Source organism: Lathamus discolor, chromosome 14 (assembly GCF_037157495.1).
Source record: "Lathamus discolor isolate bLatDis1 chromosome 14, bLatDis1.hap1, whole genome shotgun sequence".
NCBI classification, from domain to species: Eukaryota; Metazoa; Chordata; class Aves; order Psittaciformes; family Psittacidae; genus Lathamus; species Lathamus discolor.
This window is the reverse complement of record NC_088897.1, coordinates 3,578,669-3,593,082: the sequence shown is the minus strand read 5'-3', so window position 1 is coordinate 3,593,082 and position 14,414 is coordinate 3,578,669. Positions and strand designations below refer to the sequence as shown.

General features: G+C 55.7%; 3 protein-coding genes across 3 annotated transcripts; 1 reads left to right on the top strand and 2 right to left on the bottom strand.

Moving 5' to 3' along the window:
• Positions 1-209: 209 nt before the first annotated feature.
• LOC136021980 (vitamin K epoxide reductase complex subunit 1-like) lies at positions 210-700 on the bottom strand. The gene has a single exon (XM_065694751.1). It carries the CDS (start codon positions 698-700, stop codon positions 242-244), a length of 459 nt encoding a protein of 152 aa, XP_065550823.1. The 3' UTR covers positions 210-241.
• Positions 701-2,234: 1,534 nt separating this feature from the next.
• On the top strand, positions 2,235-2,852 carry LOC136021993 (C-C motif chemokine 3-like). Its single transcript, XM_065694765.1, has 3 exons — positions 2,235-2,307; positions 2,532-2,640; positions 2,765-2,852. Exons 1-3 carry the CDS (start codon positions 2,235-2,237, stop codon positions 2,850-2,852), a joined length of 270 nt encoding a protein of 89 aa, XP_065550837.1.
• Positions 2,853-12,632: 9,780 nt separating this feature from the next.
• On the bottom strand, positions 12,633-14,414 carry LOC136022119 (uncharacterized). Its single transcript, XM_065695052.1, has 5 exons — positions 14,348-14,414; positions 14,125-14,246; positions 13,885-13,959; positions 13,625-13,705; positions 12,633-13,537 (listed from the first exon to the last, which is right to left on the bottom strand). Exons 1-5 carry the CDS (start codon positions 14,412-14,414, stop codon positions 12,905-12,907), a joined length of 978 nt encoding a protein of 325 aa, XP_065551124.1. The 3' UTR covers positions 12,633-12,904.

Genomic DNA, 14,414 nt, shown 5'->3' with positions numbered 1-14,414 from the left:
CCCACATCTCCCCCTTCTTTGTTTTGTGTATCCCCTATCAACACCTGCTTAAGGGCTCGATTAATAATCATAGAATCATAGAATCACGGAATAGTTAGGGCTGGAAAGGACCTCAAGATCATCCAGTTCCAACCCCCCCGCCATAGGCAGGGACACCTCACACTAAACCATCCCACCCAAGGCTTCAAAATAATTCTTTTTCCCCCGTTGCTGTGATTGCTGGCCCCGTTTTGGGCTGAATTCAGTGGGTTTGGGGGCGCTGGCGCCAGCGGCGCAGGTTGAGGCGCAGCAGGAGCAGGTTGAGGCCGTAGGTGCTGAGGCAGACGGGGCAGAGGTCGTGCAGGGCGAAGGCCAAGATGGCCGCCAGCCACAGCGACGCCAGCGCCGACGCCAGCGCCGACGCCAGCAGCACCGCAGAGGCCCCGCGGCCACGCATGGGCCCCAGAACCCCTTGCAGGAGGCAGAACACGACCCCCACGGCCCCACTGGGGACGCTGGCGGCGCTGTCCCGGCCCAGCAGTGGCTCCACCAGCCCCAGGCCATGCCCCCACCGGGACGCGATCACGCGCGTGCACGACACCGCCTCGGCCAGGTCCCAGCGTGCGCAGTACCCGGGGCCCTGCGCGCGCGCCCGCTCCACATGGAGCGCGTACAGGGAGAGCGCCGCCCCGGGCACGCAGAGCGCCGCGCGCGCCGCCATCGCCTACGTGACCGTTGTACCTTGTGGGGGATGTACAGGAATGTTCATGGTTATGGTGAATGTTCCTGGCCATACACTGATGAGAGAGGAGAAACCAAGGAATAATCCCTCTTACTCAACCGCTTTGTTTCCTAAGGGTGCTTTGGTGAACTGCTGGGAACCCCTCTGTTGCTTAAAGAGTGCTTTGATTAACTGCTTGAATGCTTTAAGGGGGCTATGTAACTAAGAGATACGTACATCCCGTTACAGGATAAGTAACCAGAGAGCGAATGGAATTTACGGGGCTAAGATGGTGGTTAATTGCATGGGAAAGACATCTCCCCGTTAATGTACTACCAAGACGGTCAGCAAGGTCTTCACCGGAGAATGGCCCCAGCAACGAGAACAGAATAATGGAAAGGGGCCACGTAGGCATCCAGGTACAGAAGAAGGGATTGGCTGAGACCCCGGGCCAAGAAGTGTAAGAGACTAGACCCCAAAGACCCCGGTGTGCGTCTCTGGTGCGGCGGAGACTCCCCGGCGCACCCAGCGCTGATTGCTTATTGCCTCTCGATAGTAATCAGTTGTAATAAAATAATAGAATCAGATCACGGCTAAGACGAAATCTTTATAACAGTCTCTACCACCTGCAATTGGTGGTAGAACTCCTGCAGGCACTGCGAGAAGCCCCTGGCCCTGCCAGCTTCACACAGGGTGAAGGCGGTCTGCAGGAATTTCGTCTCGGCATCCTGCTGGGCAGCCTCCTTGACACCAGTGGATGAAGAATTGCACTGCGCGTCACTTTTGTTTTCTGCCCCCCTCCCCTTCCTCCGTGCTCCTCTCGGATCTCCGAGAGCCATTCCTCATGGATGCCGCTGTCCACCCCACTGTGGTGGGGACAGTGTGCCCAGGTGGGGGCCAGACCCACTGCTTATTACGGCTTATTACTGATCTCCCCAGCCTGGGTGTCGGGTCTGAAACTAACTCTGTATCCCTGCTGTGAGCAGGGGAGCAGGGTGAGAAGGGCTGTTTGTGCCAAAACTGGGGCTAAGGTGGGAGCTTTCTCCTGGCAGTGGTTTTCTGCCAGCAATAGCAGCAGAGCCTGGCGGTGTCCATCCACAGAGCAGCTCCTCAGCCCCCCAGCACAGCGATGCTGCAAAGCAAATCCCTGCCTGGAACTTGCTGCCTGCTTGGGACTGCCACTGGGGCTCTGGCCATGGAGCTTTGTGCCCCAGCCTGGCTCATGGCTGCTGGGGGATCCTTGCGGCAGTGGCAGCGTTGGTGCTGGGGGGTTTGGGGCACCCAAAGAGAATCTGAAAGTTGCAGCCCCATGGCCAGCGCTTCCCTCTCTGCGGCTTCCTTCTGCAGCTCAGCAAATCCGCGTGCTCTGACAGGATTTCCCTGCTAGCATGGACTCTTTTTCTCTCCTTGAAAACCTGCGCCGGCCCTGCGGCCGGGGATAAAAGCAGGGCATGGCCACAGGGCCGAGCATTGTGCAGAGCCCTGCAGAGCCCAGCTCCAGCCCTGCACGCAGATCCCTCAGCTCCACAGCACCATGAAGGTCTCCGCAGCTGCTCTGGTCGCTCTCCTCCTCGTGCCCCCCCGCGCCCCACCTGAGGCCCATCTCGGTGAGTCCGGCAGCACTGCATCCTCCCTGGGGCTCACTGTGCCATTGCTCCATAGGAGCTGCCGGGGCAGACTGAGAGCTCCATCCCCATCAGCAGGGGGAGGCCTGGGACCAGGAGGCCAATGCTGGCACCGAGGGAACAGGACACAAGAGGGGAGACAGCAAATCCCCCGGGAACCCCTGTGCCTGGGGTCTCACCAGGGCTCTCCGTCTCTGCCCTCACAGATGCTGTCCCCACCACGTGCTGCTTCACCTACCACCAGCGCCCCATCCCGCGGCGCCTCATCACCTCTGCCTATATCACCAGCAGCAGCTGCAGCCAGCCGGGAGTGATGTGAGTACCACTGGGGGCTAAGGGGGCGATGGCTGGGGCAGAGGGATGGGGACATGCCTGGGGACCTATTGCAGGCAGCCCGCTGCCCCGGCCAAGCACTCTAACGTGGGACTTGTCCTGGCAGCATGGTCACCAAGAAGGAGCTGTGCACAGACCCCCGGGCGGGCTGGGTGCAGGCACAGGTGCAGCACTTCCAGAGCCTGAAGAACTGATCCTTCCCCACTGCCACCCCTGATGCCCCTGGTGCTTCCCCAGACCTGGGTACGCAGGAGAGCACTTGGAAGACAGCCTTCTTCAATGGGAAAGCTTATTCTATTTAACTTATTTAAACAAAGTATTTTCTGCTAAAAAAGGGGAAAAAAACCCCAAAATAAATTATATAAAAACCCGATTAACTTGGACAGTATTACCTCAAAGGTTTAAAAACAGTCCAAGGAGTTTTCAAAGTCAGTTAGCACTGGCACTAGGATCATGGAAACCACCCACTCAGACGGGGACTCTGTTACAATATGTGGATGACCTGTTAATTGCCACAGAAACAAAGGAAGAATGTGTCCAGTGAATGGTGGGATTATTGAATTTTCTGGGACTGAATGGTTATTGGGTATCCAGACAAAAGGCACAAGTAACCCAAACCCCAGTGTCCTACCCAGGGTATGAAATAACAGGAGAACACAGAGTACCTGGAACTGCTAGAAAAGAAGCCATTTGTCAAACTCCACGACCGTCGAACATCAAGGAGCTCTGGACGTTCCGGGGAAGGACTGGGTGATGCAGACTTTGGATGCATGGTTATGGTGCTCTGGTAAGACCACTATATGAGCTGTTAAAAGAAACCCCTCTCTCTTTGCAATGGACTGATGCAGCAGAGGGCTTTAGAAATTTAAAAGGCAGAGCTAATGAGAACTGTTGGTTGGTATTCTAGGATCACCTACTGCCAGCGCAGGAGCGTTGCATCCCAACTAGAAGGAAGTGCAGCAAGAGGGCCAGGAGACCTCCTTGGATGGACAAGGAGCTGCTGAGGAAAATTCAAAGGGAAAAAGAGGCTTATAAAAGGTGGAAGCAAGGTCAGGCGGCCTGGGAAGAATGCAGGGATGTTGTCCGGGAAGCTAGGGACCAGGTTAGGAAAGCTAAGGCCCAGTTAGAATTAAACTTGGCTAGGGATGTTAAGGATAACAGGATGGGATTCTATAGGTATGTAGCGAATAAAAGACAGACCAGGGACAACGCAGGCCTTCTCCGGAAGCTGTCGGGAGAGCAGGCTACCGTGGGTTTGGAGAAGGCTGAGGTTCAGAATGACTTCTTTGCCTCGGTCCTCACTGGCAAAGGCTCTGCCCACACCACCCAAGTCTGGGAAGGCAGACGCAGGGACTGTGAGAATGATGATCCTAGGCCCACTGTAGGAGAGGATCTGGTTCGAGACCATCTTAAGAACCTGAATGTACACAAGTCCATGGGACCTGATGAAATCCATCCGCGGGTCCTGAAGGAGCTGGCGAATGAAGTTGCTAAGCCACTGGCCATCATATTTGAAAAATGGTGGCAGTCAGGTGAAGTTCCCGACGACTGGAAAAAGGGAAATATAACCCTCACTTTCAAGAAGGGGAAAATGGATGACCCGGCAAAATACAGAGCAGTCAGTCTCACCTCTGTGCCTGGCAAAATCTTGGAGCACATTCTCCTGGGAGGCATGCTAAGGCACATGAAAAACAACAAGGTGCCTGGTGACAGCCAGCATGGCTTCGCTAAGGGGAAATCCTGCCTGACCAATTTGGTGGCCTTCTATGATGGGGCTGCCGAACTGATGGACAGGGGTAGAGCAGTTGACGTCATCTACCTGGACTTGTGCAAAGTGTTTGACACTGTCCCACACGACATCCTTGTCTCTAGATTGGAGAGACATCAATTTGACAGGTGGACCACTCTGTGGATAAAGAATTGGCTGGATGGCCACACGCAAAGAGTTGTGGTCAATGGCTCAATGTCCGGCCAGAGACCAGAGACCGGTGTCCCTCAGGGATCGGTGTTGGGACCGGTTTTGTTCAACATCTTTGTCACTGACATGGACAGCGGGATTGACTGCGCCCTCAGCAAGTTTTCCGATGGCACCAAGCTGTGTGGTTCGCTTGATAACACTGGAGGGAAGGAATGGCATCCAGAGGGACCTCGACACGCTTGTGAGGTGGGCTGATGCCAACCTTACGAAGTTTAACCACGCCAAGTGCAAGGTCCTGCACCTGGGTCGGAGCAATCCCAGGCACAGCTGCAGGTTGGGCAGGGAAGAGATTCAGAGCAGCCCTGCGGAGAAGGACCTGGGGGTGTTGGTCGATGAGAAAATGAACATGAGGCGGCTTCAGTGTGCGCTCGCAGCCCAGAAAGCAACCGCATCCTGGGCTGCATCCAAAGGAGCGTGACCAGCAGTGCGAAGGAGGTGATTCTGCCCCTCTGCTCTGCTCTTGTGAGACCTCACCTGGAGCATTGTGTGCAGTTCTGCTGTCCTCAACATAAGAAGGACATGGAACTGCTGGAACAAGTCCAGAGGAGGTCACGAGGATGACCAGGGGAGTGGAGCACCTCCCGTATGAAGACAGGCTGAGGAAGTTGGGGCCGTTCAGCCTGGAGAAGAGACGGCTGCGTGGAGACCTCACAGCAGCCTTCCAGTATCTGAAGGGGGGCTATAGGGATGCTGGAGAGGGACTCTTCAGTAGGGACTGTAGGGACAGGACAAGGGGTAACGGGGTAACAGGGGTGGCAGTGGGGAAGGATCAGTTCTTCAGGCTCTGGAAGTGCTGCACCTGTGCCTGTACCCAGCCCGCCCGGGGGTCTGTGCACAGCTCCTTCTTGGTGACCATGCTGCCAGGACAAGTCCCACGTTAGAGTGCTCGGCCGGGGCAGCGGGCTGCCTGCAATAGGTCCCCAGCCGTGTCCCCATCCCTCTGCCCCAGCCATCGCCCCCTTAGCCCCCAGTGGTACTCACATCACTCCCGGCTGGCTGCAGCCAAAGAGTCCTTTAAATCCAAGACGGCAAAGCATTTCTGATTAGTGTTCAATTTAGTCAATAAGGTGTACGGATTAGCTATTACTGGATGAATATCCTCTACAAATTTGTTGATTACTCTGAGATCTTGAACCAATCTGCAACTTTATTTCTTTACTGGCGAGATAGGAGTATTATATTCCAATTCACACTCAATTAATAATGTAGATTTCAAAATTTATCAACGATTTTTACTTCCCTTTCCCTGCAATTTTAGGGGGATGTTGTTTTATTCTAATTGGGCAGGCCCCCCCTTTTTATTTCTACTTGAACAGGCAAAGCATTTTTCGCCTTCCCTGGAACTTCAGACGCCCATACTCCCAGATACACCTGCTTGAGGATTTCTTCTATTTCAGGAAGCTCCTCCTGTTTGCTTCTCTGTTGAATTAAAGAGAAACTCAAAACTAAAACTAATTGATCGTTTTTAACTCTTCATTCCGTTTTGCCTTCTTTCAGTGTTGCTTCTCACCCTAATACAGAGTTGGGAGAATTTAGCATGCATAAAAATTCATGCATTCCTCTTTGTTTTCCGAATTTGTACTTTACGGGTTTCAGAAAGAATAGAAAGAATGCCTCTTTTTGCCTTTTTTTGGGGTCTTTTAATTTTTTTTTTTTTTCTTGGTGGCCAGTAGCTCCCATGTCTGTAACAAATTCTTTTCCCTCTGATTTAACACCGAATAAGTTGCTCCTGCATCCACTAAAATTCCACTTTATTTCCTCTAGTCCCTAGGTTTAATTTAACCAGTGGATCTGCTGGGGTAGATTCCCCAGGTCCCCGTCAGTCTAGTTCCAATTCAGCCACAGGAGCCACTCCATGGCACTCCCCCCAGGGCAGTCCCACTTCCAACGTCCAAACTCCCCACAGCACACACGGATCCGGTCCCATAGGAGAAGAACCCACTCCCCCACCTCCGCCCGACATCCCTCCACCTCTGCCTCCCCAGCACTCATCCCACGCTCAAACACAGGAGCTGCCCGAGCTCCCTTGCTTTCCTTCTTGCTTTGCTTAACATCTTTCCCCAGTATCCCAATCTGAACATCTCTCCAGCTTAGCTTTCAGTTTTTCCCTCTCCTTTTCCAAAGCCAAAATTAAGGGATCTGACGGAGGTATATTCATCTCGCATTCCGTCTGTCACTTGGGGTGGTTTCTTAGAGTGAAAAACATATCTGCGTACAGCCTTTATTCAAAATGTCCCAGGAAAGCCAGATTGTGGACCACACGAATGTACCCTTCTCAATCTAACTACCATGACTATTGGAAAATGGAAAAATAAGAAAATTAAGGAATTTGGAATTAAAATATGGGCTACAGGAAAGGGTCCAGGAGCTAAAGTCCAAATTCAAATTACGGAAAGTGTTAAGGAATCAATACAACATCATTTATTATTCAACTCATTTTGTCATGAAATGGAAACAGGAGTCCAATACGAAATTCCCACTGTTGCTAACAATCTCTTTGTAAAATATAGCTAAAGCATTGAATGTAAGCAACTGCTATGTTTGTGGGGGAACTAACCAGGGAGAGAGATGGCCCTGGGAAGCGATGGAGAGTAACATAAGCGATCCTGTGATCTGGAGAAATCAAGAAGGAAATAACAGAAGGCAGCAATGGATCTTACAAACAAATGTAATTGGAAAAGGTGTTGGCAAAATTCAGAAAGTGACGGCAAACCAGTAGGAAATTTGCTTTGTGAAGGAGGTGATCTATGGAAGAGAACAAAGAAAGGCTGGGAAAAATGGGGAGATCCTATAGAAATGAATCACCAATTCCCTAACTGGACTAATGGAACTAATATACCAAACGGTTGGCCCACTCCAGACGGACATTATTGGATCTGTGGTAAAGCAGCCTTTGCATTTTTACCTAAAAATTGGACAGGATCACGTGTATTAGGAACAATGAGACCGAGTTTCTTTTTTACCAGCTATGAGCCAAGGAGAACGTTTGGGAGTCCAGTTATACACAGAAACAGATGAACTAAGAAGGAAACGATCTAAAAGGGAACTACAAATTGGTAACTGGAAGGACAATGAGTGGCCACCCAAACAAATAATCTCTTAGTATGATCCGGCAACTTGGGCGGAAGATGGGTCCTGGGGATACCGGACCCCTATATATATGCTGAATAGGATCATAAGATTACAAGCTGTAGTAGAAATAGTAGGAAATAAAACGAAAGATGCATTAGGATTAATTGAGAAACAAAATACCAAAATGAGAACTACAATATATCAGAATAGCCTAGCCTTAGATTACTGGTTAGCTCAAGAAGGAGGGGTTTGTGGAAAACTTAATCTTAGTAATTGTTGTTTCGAAATTGACGATGAAGGAAAGACCATAAATGAACTTCTAAGAGAGATGAAAAAGATAGCTCATGTTCCAGCACAAACATGGAATGAAATCAATTTTGGAGGACTAGAATCTTGGAGACAATTTTTAACAGGGATTCGATTACCAAAGTTGGTATAGTGGTGTTGGGAATATGTGGGGTATTGTTAATTATTCCATGTATAATCCCGTGTTGCACCAAACTGATACCTATGGCTATACAAAACATCAATTAACCGCCATACCTTTAGAACCGGAATTAGCAAATAAGGGAGGAACTCGCTCATTAGTGATACTAAAGACCAAAACAACTCCCATACTATCCGCGGCTCGAAAAGCAGTTATTAGATTAGAAGCCAAAACACGAATCAGTGAGTTACAAGAAAACAAGGGGGGAATTGTGAGGTATACAGGAATGATTCGTGTCAGCAACTTAGGAGTTCTTGTCGCCATTGCACTTTATGTGGAATCGGAACCCCTTGTGACCATTGTACCTTGTGCGGGATGTATAGGAATGATCATGATTATGGTAAATGTTCCTGTCAATACACTGATGAGAGAGAAGAAGAAAAAAAGGAATAACCCCTTTTACTCTACCGCTTTGTTTTCTAAGGGTGCTTTGTTGAACTGCTTGAATGCTTTAAGGGGGCTATGTAACTAAGAGATACGTACATCCCGTTACAGGATAAGTAACCAGAGAGCGAATGGAATTTACGGGGCTAAGATAGTGGTTAATTGCATGGGAAAGACATCTCCCCGGTGTGCGTCTCTGGTGCGGCGGAGACTCCCCGGCGCACCCAGCGCTGATTGCTTATTGCCTCTCGGTATTAATCAGTTGTAATAAAATAATAGAATCAGATCACGGCTAAGACGAAATCTTTGTAACAGTCTCTACCACCTGCAATTGGTGGTAGAACTCCTGCAGGCACTGCGAGAAGCCCCTGGCCCTGCCAGCTTCACACAGGGTGAAGACGGTCTGCAGGAATTTCGTCTCGGCATCGTGCTGGGCAGCCTCCTTGACACCAGTGGATGAAGAATTGCACTGCGCGTCACTTTTGTTTTCTGCCCCCCTCCCCTTCCTCCGTGCTCCTCTCGGATCTCCGAGAGCCATTCCTCATGGATGCCGCTGTCCACCCCACTGTGGTGGGGACAGTGTGCCCAGGTGGGGGCCAGACCCACTGCTCCTCAGTCCCTCAGCCCAGTGGAGCGGCGGTCCTCTCACACAGGCCTCCTTGCTGCCTCAGCACCCCAGGGCTCCCATTCTGCCTGCCGCCAGTGCCCACATGGCACCCTAGGTTTTCCTTGGTTCCCTTCCACGTGGAGGGATGGAGTTTTAGGGGGCTAAGAAAGGGCAGGTTGGCATGTCGGTGGGGCCTATCTGGTGCTCACCACGTGTAGGTGATGCTTCTGTAGAGAAGAGAAGACGGCCTGTGAGCTATGGGCAGGGCTGAGGTTCCCGTGCTGGAGCCAAAGGCTTGGCGTAGTGCCCTCTGTGCCAGCCCGTCGGGGTCCGGGAAGTGTGCAGAGGGCCCAGGAAGGTGTTGGACCCACGGCAGCAAGGGGGAGAAAGCCAGCCTGCCCCCAGCTGTGCTCTGCCCAAGAAAGATGGCCCCAGCCCAGCCCATTGCCACCACTGTGGGGAGAGGGGCAGGGGATGTGGCTGCCTGCAAAGCCAGCTCAGCTCCCCTCCACCTTTGAGCCACATGTTCCGCGGACAGAAGTGACTTGCGACCTCCTCTTTCGGCTCTAACACGAGCTTTGGAGGAATGAAAAGCATCTCCTCTATTAAACCAAGGGGAAAGTGTACAAGGGGTGGTCTGGGGCGTCCCCAGCTCTCGGGGAGCGAGCGCTACTTCCTCTTGCTTTTCTTCTTGCTTTCGATCAGCCGCAGCCCTTGCTTCTTGATGTCTTCTCTGCTGAGGACAAGGCCGCTCTGGTTGTCCCCAAAATCAGAATCGTCTGCAGGAGAGAGCGCAGAGGAGCGGGCTGGGGAGGGACTGCGGGGCTGCCTCTGCTGTGCCTGTGTCCCCAGGAGGAGCCGGCACAGTTTGGAGGGCGGCTGGCATCTGCTGCCCAGTGATTTTGAAGACGACGAGGGTCTCCCCGCTTGCCCCACAGCATCCCTCCTTGCTCCTGCGGTGGTTCTGCGCTCCCCAGCCCACCGCCTGCCTTCGCTCTCCCACATCCACACATAAAACCAGCCCCATGCTCAAAGCCCTGGAGACAGCCGAGGTCAGCCCCAGCGCCCGGAGCAACTCCTGGGTTGGGCTCTGCTGGGACACTGGGAGGTGGGCAAGGACGCCCAGAAATGCCTGGGGCAGTTGCTGTGGGATGTGTCCCCTTTCCTACCTTGGACCCTCATGCACACGTCCTCCAAGGAAACCTTCTGGTTCTGCGGCTCGTTCAGGAGGGTTTTCTCCAGCAGCTGCCTGACCTTCACAAAAGTCTGTGAAAGAGACGCTGTGTTCACAGCTGAAGGGGAGGCGGGTGTTCCAAGCAAAGGGGTGCCCAAGCTCCATGTGCCCCTGGTAGGGAACAGCCCACAGAGCCCAGGGCCACCGGGGCCTGAGCTGCTCCGTGGCTCCTCCCTCGAGCACCTCCATCCTCCAGCTGGGAGGATGGCTTGGGCTGGGCCACCCGGGAAAGCCTGTGTGGGTCCCCAGAGAGCGCAGCAGGGATGGAGCCCCCGGGCACCTCATCGTCCTCGCTGTGGCTGCAGGGGGGCAGGTGAGCCACCCGCTGCACCAGGTACTGCAGCTTCTGCTCACACTGCTGGAGCTTCTCGTGCGCTCCCACGGCCTTGACAGAATGCTCCTGGAGTCAGAGAGAGAACAGCCTCGGTGGGGAAAGCGAGCCCCTCGGGGTGATGGCTGCTGCACCGAGCGTCACCACACGGAGCCGTTGCAGCAGCGAGCAGAGCCTGGGCTGTGCTCAGCCCGGCCCTGTGCGGGTACCTGGCCAGGCACGGTGATGCCCCGCAGACGGCCCCAGAGGCTGTCGAGTCCGTTTGCAAAGTCCAGCAGCGTCTCCTGGCTCCTCAGCAGCTGCGCTCGCCTCTCTGCCAGCCGAGCCTCCTCCCACTGCAGCCTCGTCCTCAGCTCCTCCTCCAGCCCCCTGGAGCCAAGCACGGTCACATCCATCCAAGTGCACAGGGCTGCAGACGCCCCAGAGCTCTTGCAAAAGCTGCTGCCCACGTTCTCCCCTGCCCCAAGCGCAGAGCAGAGGTGCTGCCTGCAGCTCAACCCCGTGCTGCTGCTGGGCCCACTTCCCGTGCCAGGCAAGGAGCAAGGCTCCTCGTTGGGTGCTCTGCCAGCGCCAGAGCTGGGGCAGCACTCTGCTCAGAAACCCTCCCAGTGCGGGAGGGGTGGGCAGCCGCAGGGTGACAAAGGAAGGGGTGCCCTGTTGGGACACCTGCCATGCACATGCCCCCCTGCCCCCAGGGCTGGTGGCCCCTTTGGCATGGCTGTCCGGAGCCCAGCAGCACCTGCTTGTGTCTGCGGGCTGGCGAAACTTCAGCTCATCCCGCTGCATCTCCAGCTCCTTCAGTGCCTTCTTCAGCTCCTGCTGCTTCTCCTGGCGCCCTCTGAGGTACTGTTCGAGTGCCGCCAGGGACTTCTGCTGTGCCAGGAGCCTGCCGGGGACGTCCTGGCCGGGGGAGAGCACATGGACTCAGCCCAGGCCACTCCTGCAGGGTACAGGATCTGGGCCGCGGTCCTGGGGAGGTTTCTGCCCCAGGAACCACAGGAACCGCTGCAAGTTCGTGTCGTGGAGCACAGCAGTTCCGTCCCTGCCTGCACAAGAGGGGCCCTGGGGGGCTCTGGGGACAGAGGAGGGCAGATAACCCTGCAATGGACCAAGGTGAGCAGACAAGGCTCAGCTCCCTGGGGCTGGAGCAGCCCCAGCTTCTACCAGAGATGGGTTTTCAGCTCACCCAGAGGCAGGAGCACTGCACCGCAGCCTTGGCCTTCTCCATCTTCTCCGTCAGCCAGGCGTCACGCTCCAGCCGGGACTTGGTGGCCTCCGGTTTGGCAGCTGGGGTGGAAAGGTTGTGGCAGGGAAGGATGCCTGCGGCTGCGCCCGCATCCCCCCCCTGCACCCTGACAGGCACTCACCCACCAGCGGGTCCTGCTCGGGCAGGCTCAGCAAGTCCCTGGCGACGTCATGCCTGGCTTGCTGCAAGGATGTTCATCGTCACCGCTGAGCTGCTGGCACCCTGGGGGAGCTGGCCCTGCAGCCCCTCGCCCACGGGAGGCTGGGCACCGATGCCCGCCCTGTGCCTGCAACCCTGCCTGGGCCAGGTCCCCCCAGCTCACCGCTTTCAGAAGCCTTTCTTCTGCTTCCTTGAGCCAGCGTCTGTCTACGCGCTCTTTCCGAGCAGCCAGGGTGCGGGCCTTGAGCTCTCTCTCGGCACGGAACTGGGCTTCCATCCTGGCCTTGTGCTCCTGGAGCAGAGCAGAGCAGAGCAGGAAAGAAGTGGCTCCCAAAGCTACAATGGACCTCTGTGGGCTTCTAACATGGGCACGGCCAGCACCAAAAATGCCCCCCCCTACCCCGAGTAAACAGCCCCGGAAGGAAACTGAGCAAGGACAGCTAGAGAATGGAGAATGCCACCTTCCCCACGGCCAGTGCTTCAGGCAGCTGTCCCCAGCGCAGGGCAGCCTGGCCCGAGAGCCACACACGGGAGGGTGCTGTGGGGAGGCCAAGCTCAGTCTTGCTTTTCCTCGAAGGAAGACTCAGCAGCCTGGGCACCTGGTGCCACCTGTGGGCTCTGCAGGGCAGGAAAGCACCCTGAGGTGCGCTGGACCGTCTCACCTTGGCTACACGAGCAGCTCTGAGACCATGCGAGGCCCTGAGCTCCATGTCTTCCACCTCCCCGTGCTGCAGCTCGGCCGTCTCACTCAGCACGTCCAGGTGCAGAGGCAGGTGGGCCAGCTCCTGGGACACGGGGAGCCACAGCCCACTGAGTCCCAGGGGTGCCCTGTGCTGGGACAGAAGATGGGGGGGAGCAGGAGGAGCTCCTGCAGGAGGGTGTCCCACCAGCACAGCCCCTTGGGCACTTCAGGGCCTTTGCAGGGGGAGCGGCTGAGAGCACGGCGCAGTGAGGATGAGCTCACCTTCCTCAGGGCATCCCGCACCGCCACGTACAGGGCAGTCACCTTCTGCCCAGCGTGGACTTTTGTCTGCGTCTTCTCAATGCTGCTCTCCAGCGTCCGAACCACCTGGGGCAGAGATGGTTGGGGACAAGGGGTGAGCCCATGTGCTGAGACCGGCGCCCACCCAGGGCTGCAGGCTTGACTGAACCCCCCCACGGGTGCTGCCACCCCAGCAAGGGGCCCTGGGACCTGTGCCTGGTGCTGCTTCTCGTCCATCCGCACATCCTGCAGCTGCTGCAGCCGCCTCTGCAGCTGCTCCTTGGCCCGGCTCCGCTGCTTCACCTGGTACAGCAGCATGTTGCACGTGTTCACCCGGCCATAGATTTCGGCCCGCAGCTTCTCCTGGGCCACCTGCGTGGGATGTGAGCATTTGCCAGGCTGGAGTCAGGGCTCGCTGGGCACCCACGGGAGAAGGGGTCCTGCCCGCACAACTCTTTGCCAAGGCAGAGCTGGTGATGCTGGCACCTGCTCGCTCCCTTGGCGGGACAGGAGCTCTGCTGCGGCAAAGGTCCCGCTCAGGGAGCTAACGGAGGACACTGATGGGTCCTGCAGTGCAAAGGGTTCCACGGGACCACTCATGGACACCCCGTGTCTCACTGCACCAGCCCTGTGGGGCTGTCCTGGGGCTGGCACCAGGTCCCTGTTCCCTACAACCGGTCCTTCTGAGCATCCCCTGAACCCCAGCCCGCTGCGAGCAGCCTGCGCCCGCTGGACTCTGCTATTACCTCCACCGTCTTACTGGCCAAAGCAATGCCCAAGGGCTGCTCCGCTGCGCAAGCCTCAGAGAGGGTGAGCTCATGCTGTGGGCAAAGAAGGGCAGAGAGCACATCAGTGCCAGGCTGGGGACGGTCCCAGCCTCCTGCTGCCCTGCACTTCCTGCTCCCGGAGAGGACCAGTGGAGAAGCTGGCTCTGCAGCTCCGGCAGAGCCACAGTCACGGAGGCAGCAAATGGGACCTGCTGGTACCTTCCGCACACGGCCCAGGACACGGGTATCCTCCTGCACCGCCTCTCGCAGCTGGGGCAGCAGCTCCCGGTTCTCATTGAACCTTTCTTCCTCTGGCTTGGAGTAAAACGTCCTCGCTAGCCCTGCAGGACATTGAGGAGCTGTTGGTACCGTGCAGGACGATGCGGGGACCAAAAGCCCCCGACTTGGCCCAGTCCATAATGCAAAGCCAACGGGGCAGCACCTTGCAGGGCTATGCTGGCCCGCATCTCACGGATGCGCTTGCTGAGGTTTGGCTTCTGGCCCAGCAT

Bases quoted from the DNA above. Each gene is read 5' to 3' on its own strand.
- LOC136021980 (XM_065694751.1), bottom strand. From the start codon at position 700: ATGGCGGCGCGCGCGGCGCTCTGCGTGCCCGGGGCGGCGCTCTCCCTG.
- LOC136021993 (XM_065694765.1), top strand. From the start codon at position 2,235: ATGAAGGTCTCCGCAGCTGCTCTGGTCGCTCTCCTCCTCGTGCCCCCC. The intron at 2,308-2,531 runs GTGAGTCCGGCA...CTGCCCTCACAG, and splicing joins CCCACCTGAGGCCCATCTCG to ATGCTGTCCCCACCACGTGC. The intron at 2,641-2,764 runs GTGAGTACCACT...TTGTCCTGGCAG, and splicing joins TGCAGCCAGCCGGGAGTGAT to CATGGTCACCAAGAAGGAGC.
- LOC136022119 (XM_065695052.1), bottom strand. From the start codon at position 14,414: ATGCTGGGCCAGAAGCCAAACCTCAGCAAGCGCATCCGTGAGATGCGG. The intron at 14,247-14,347 runs GTGCTGCCCCGT...AATGTCCTGCAG, and splicing joins GGCCAGCATAGCCCTGCAAG to GGCTAGCGAGGACGTTTTAC. The intron at 13,538-13,624 runs GTGCCAGCATCA...CCCTGACTCCAG, and splicing joins CCCGCCAAGGGAGCGAGCAG to CCTGGCAAATGCTCACATCC.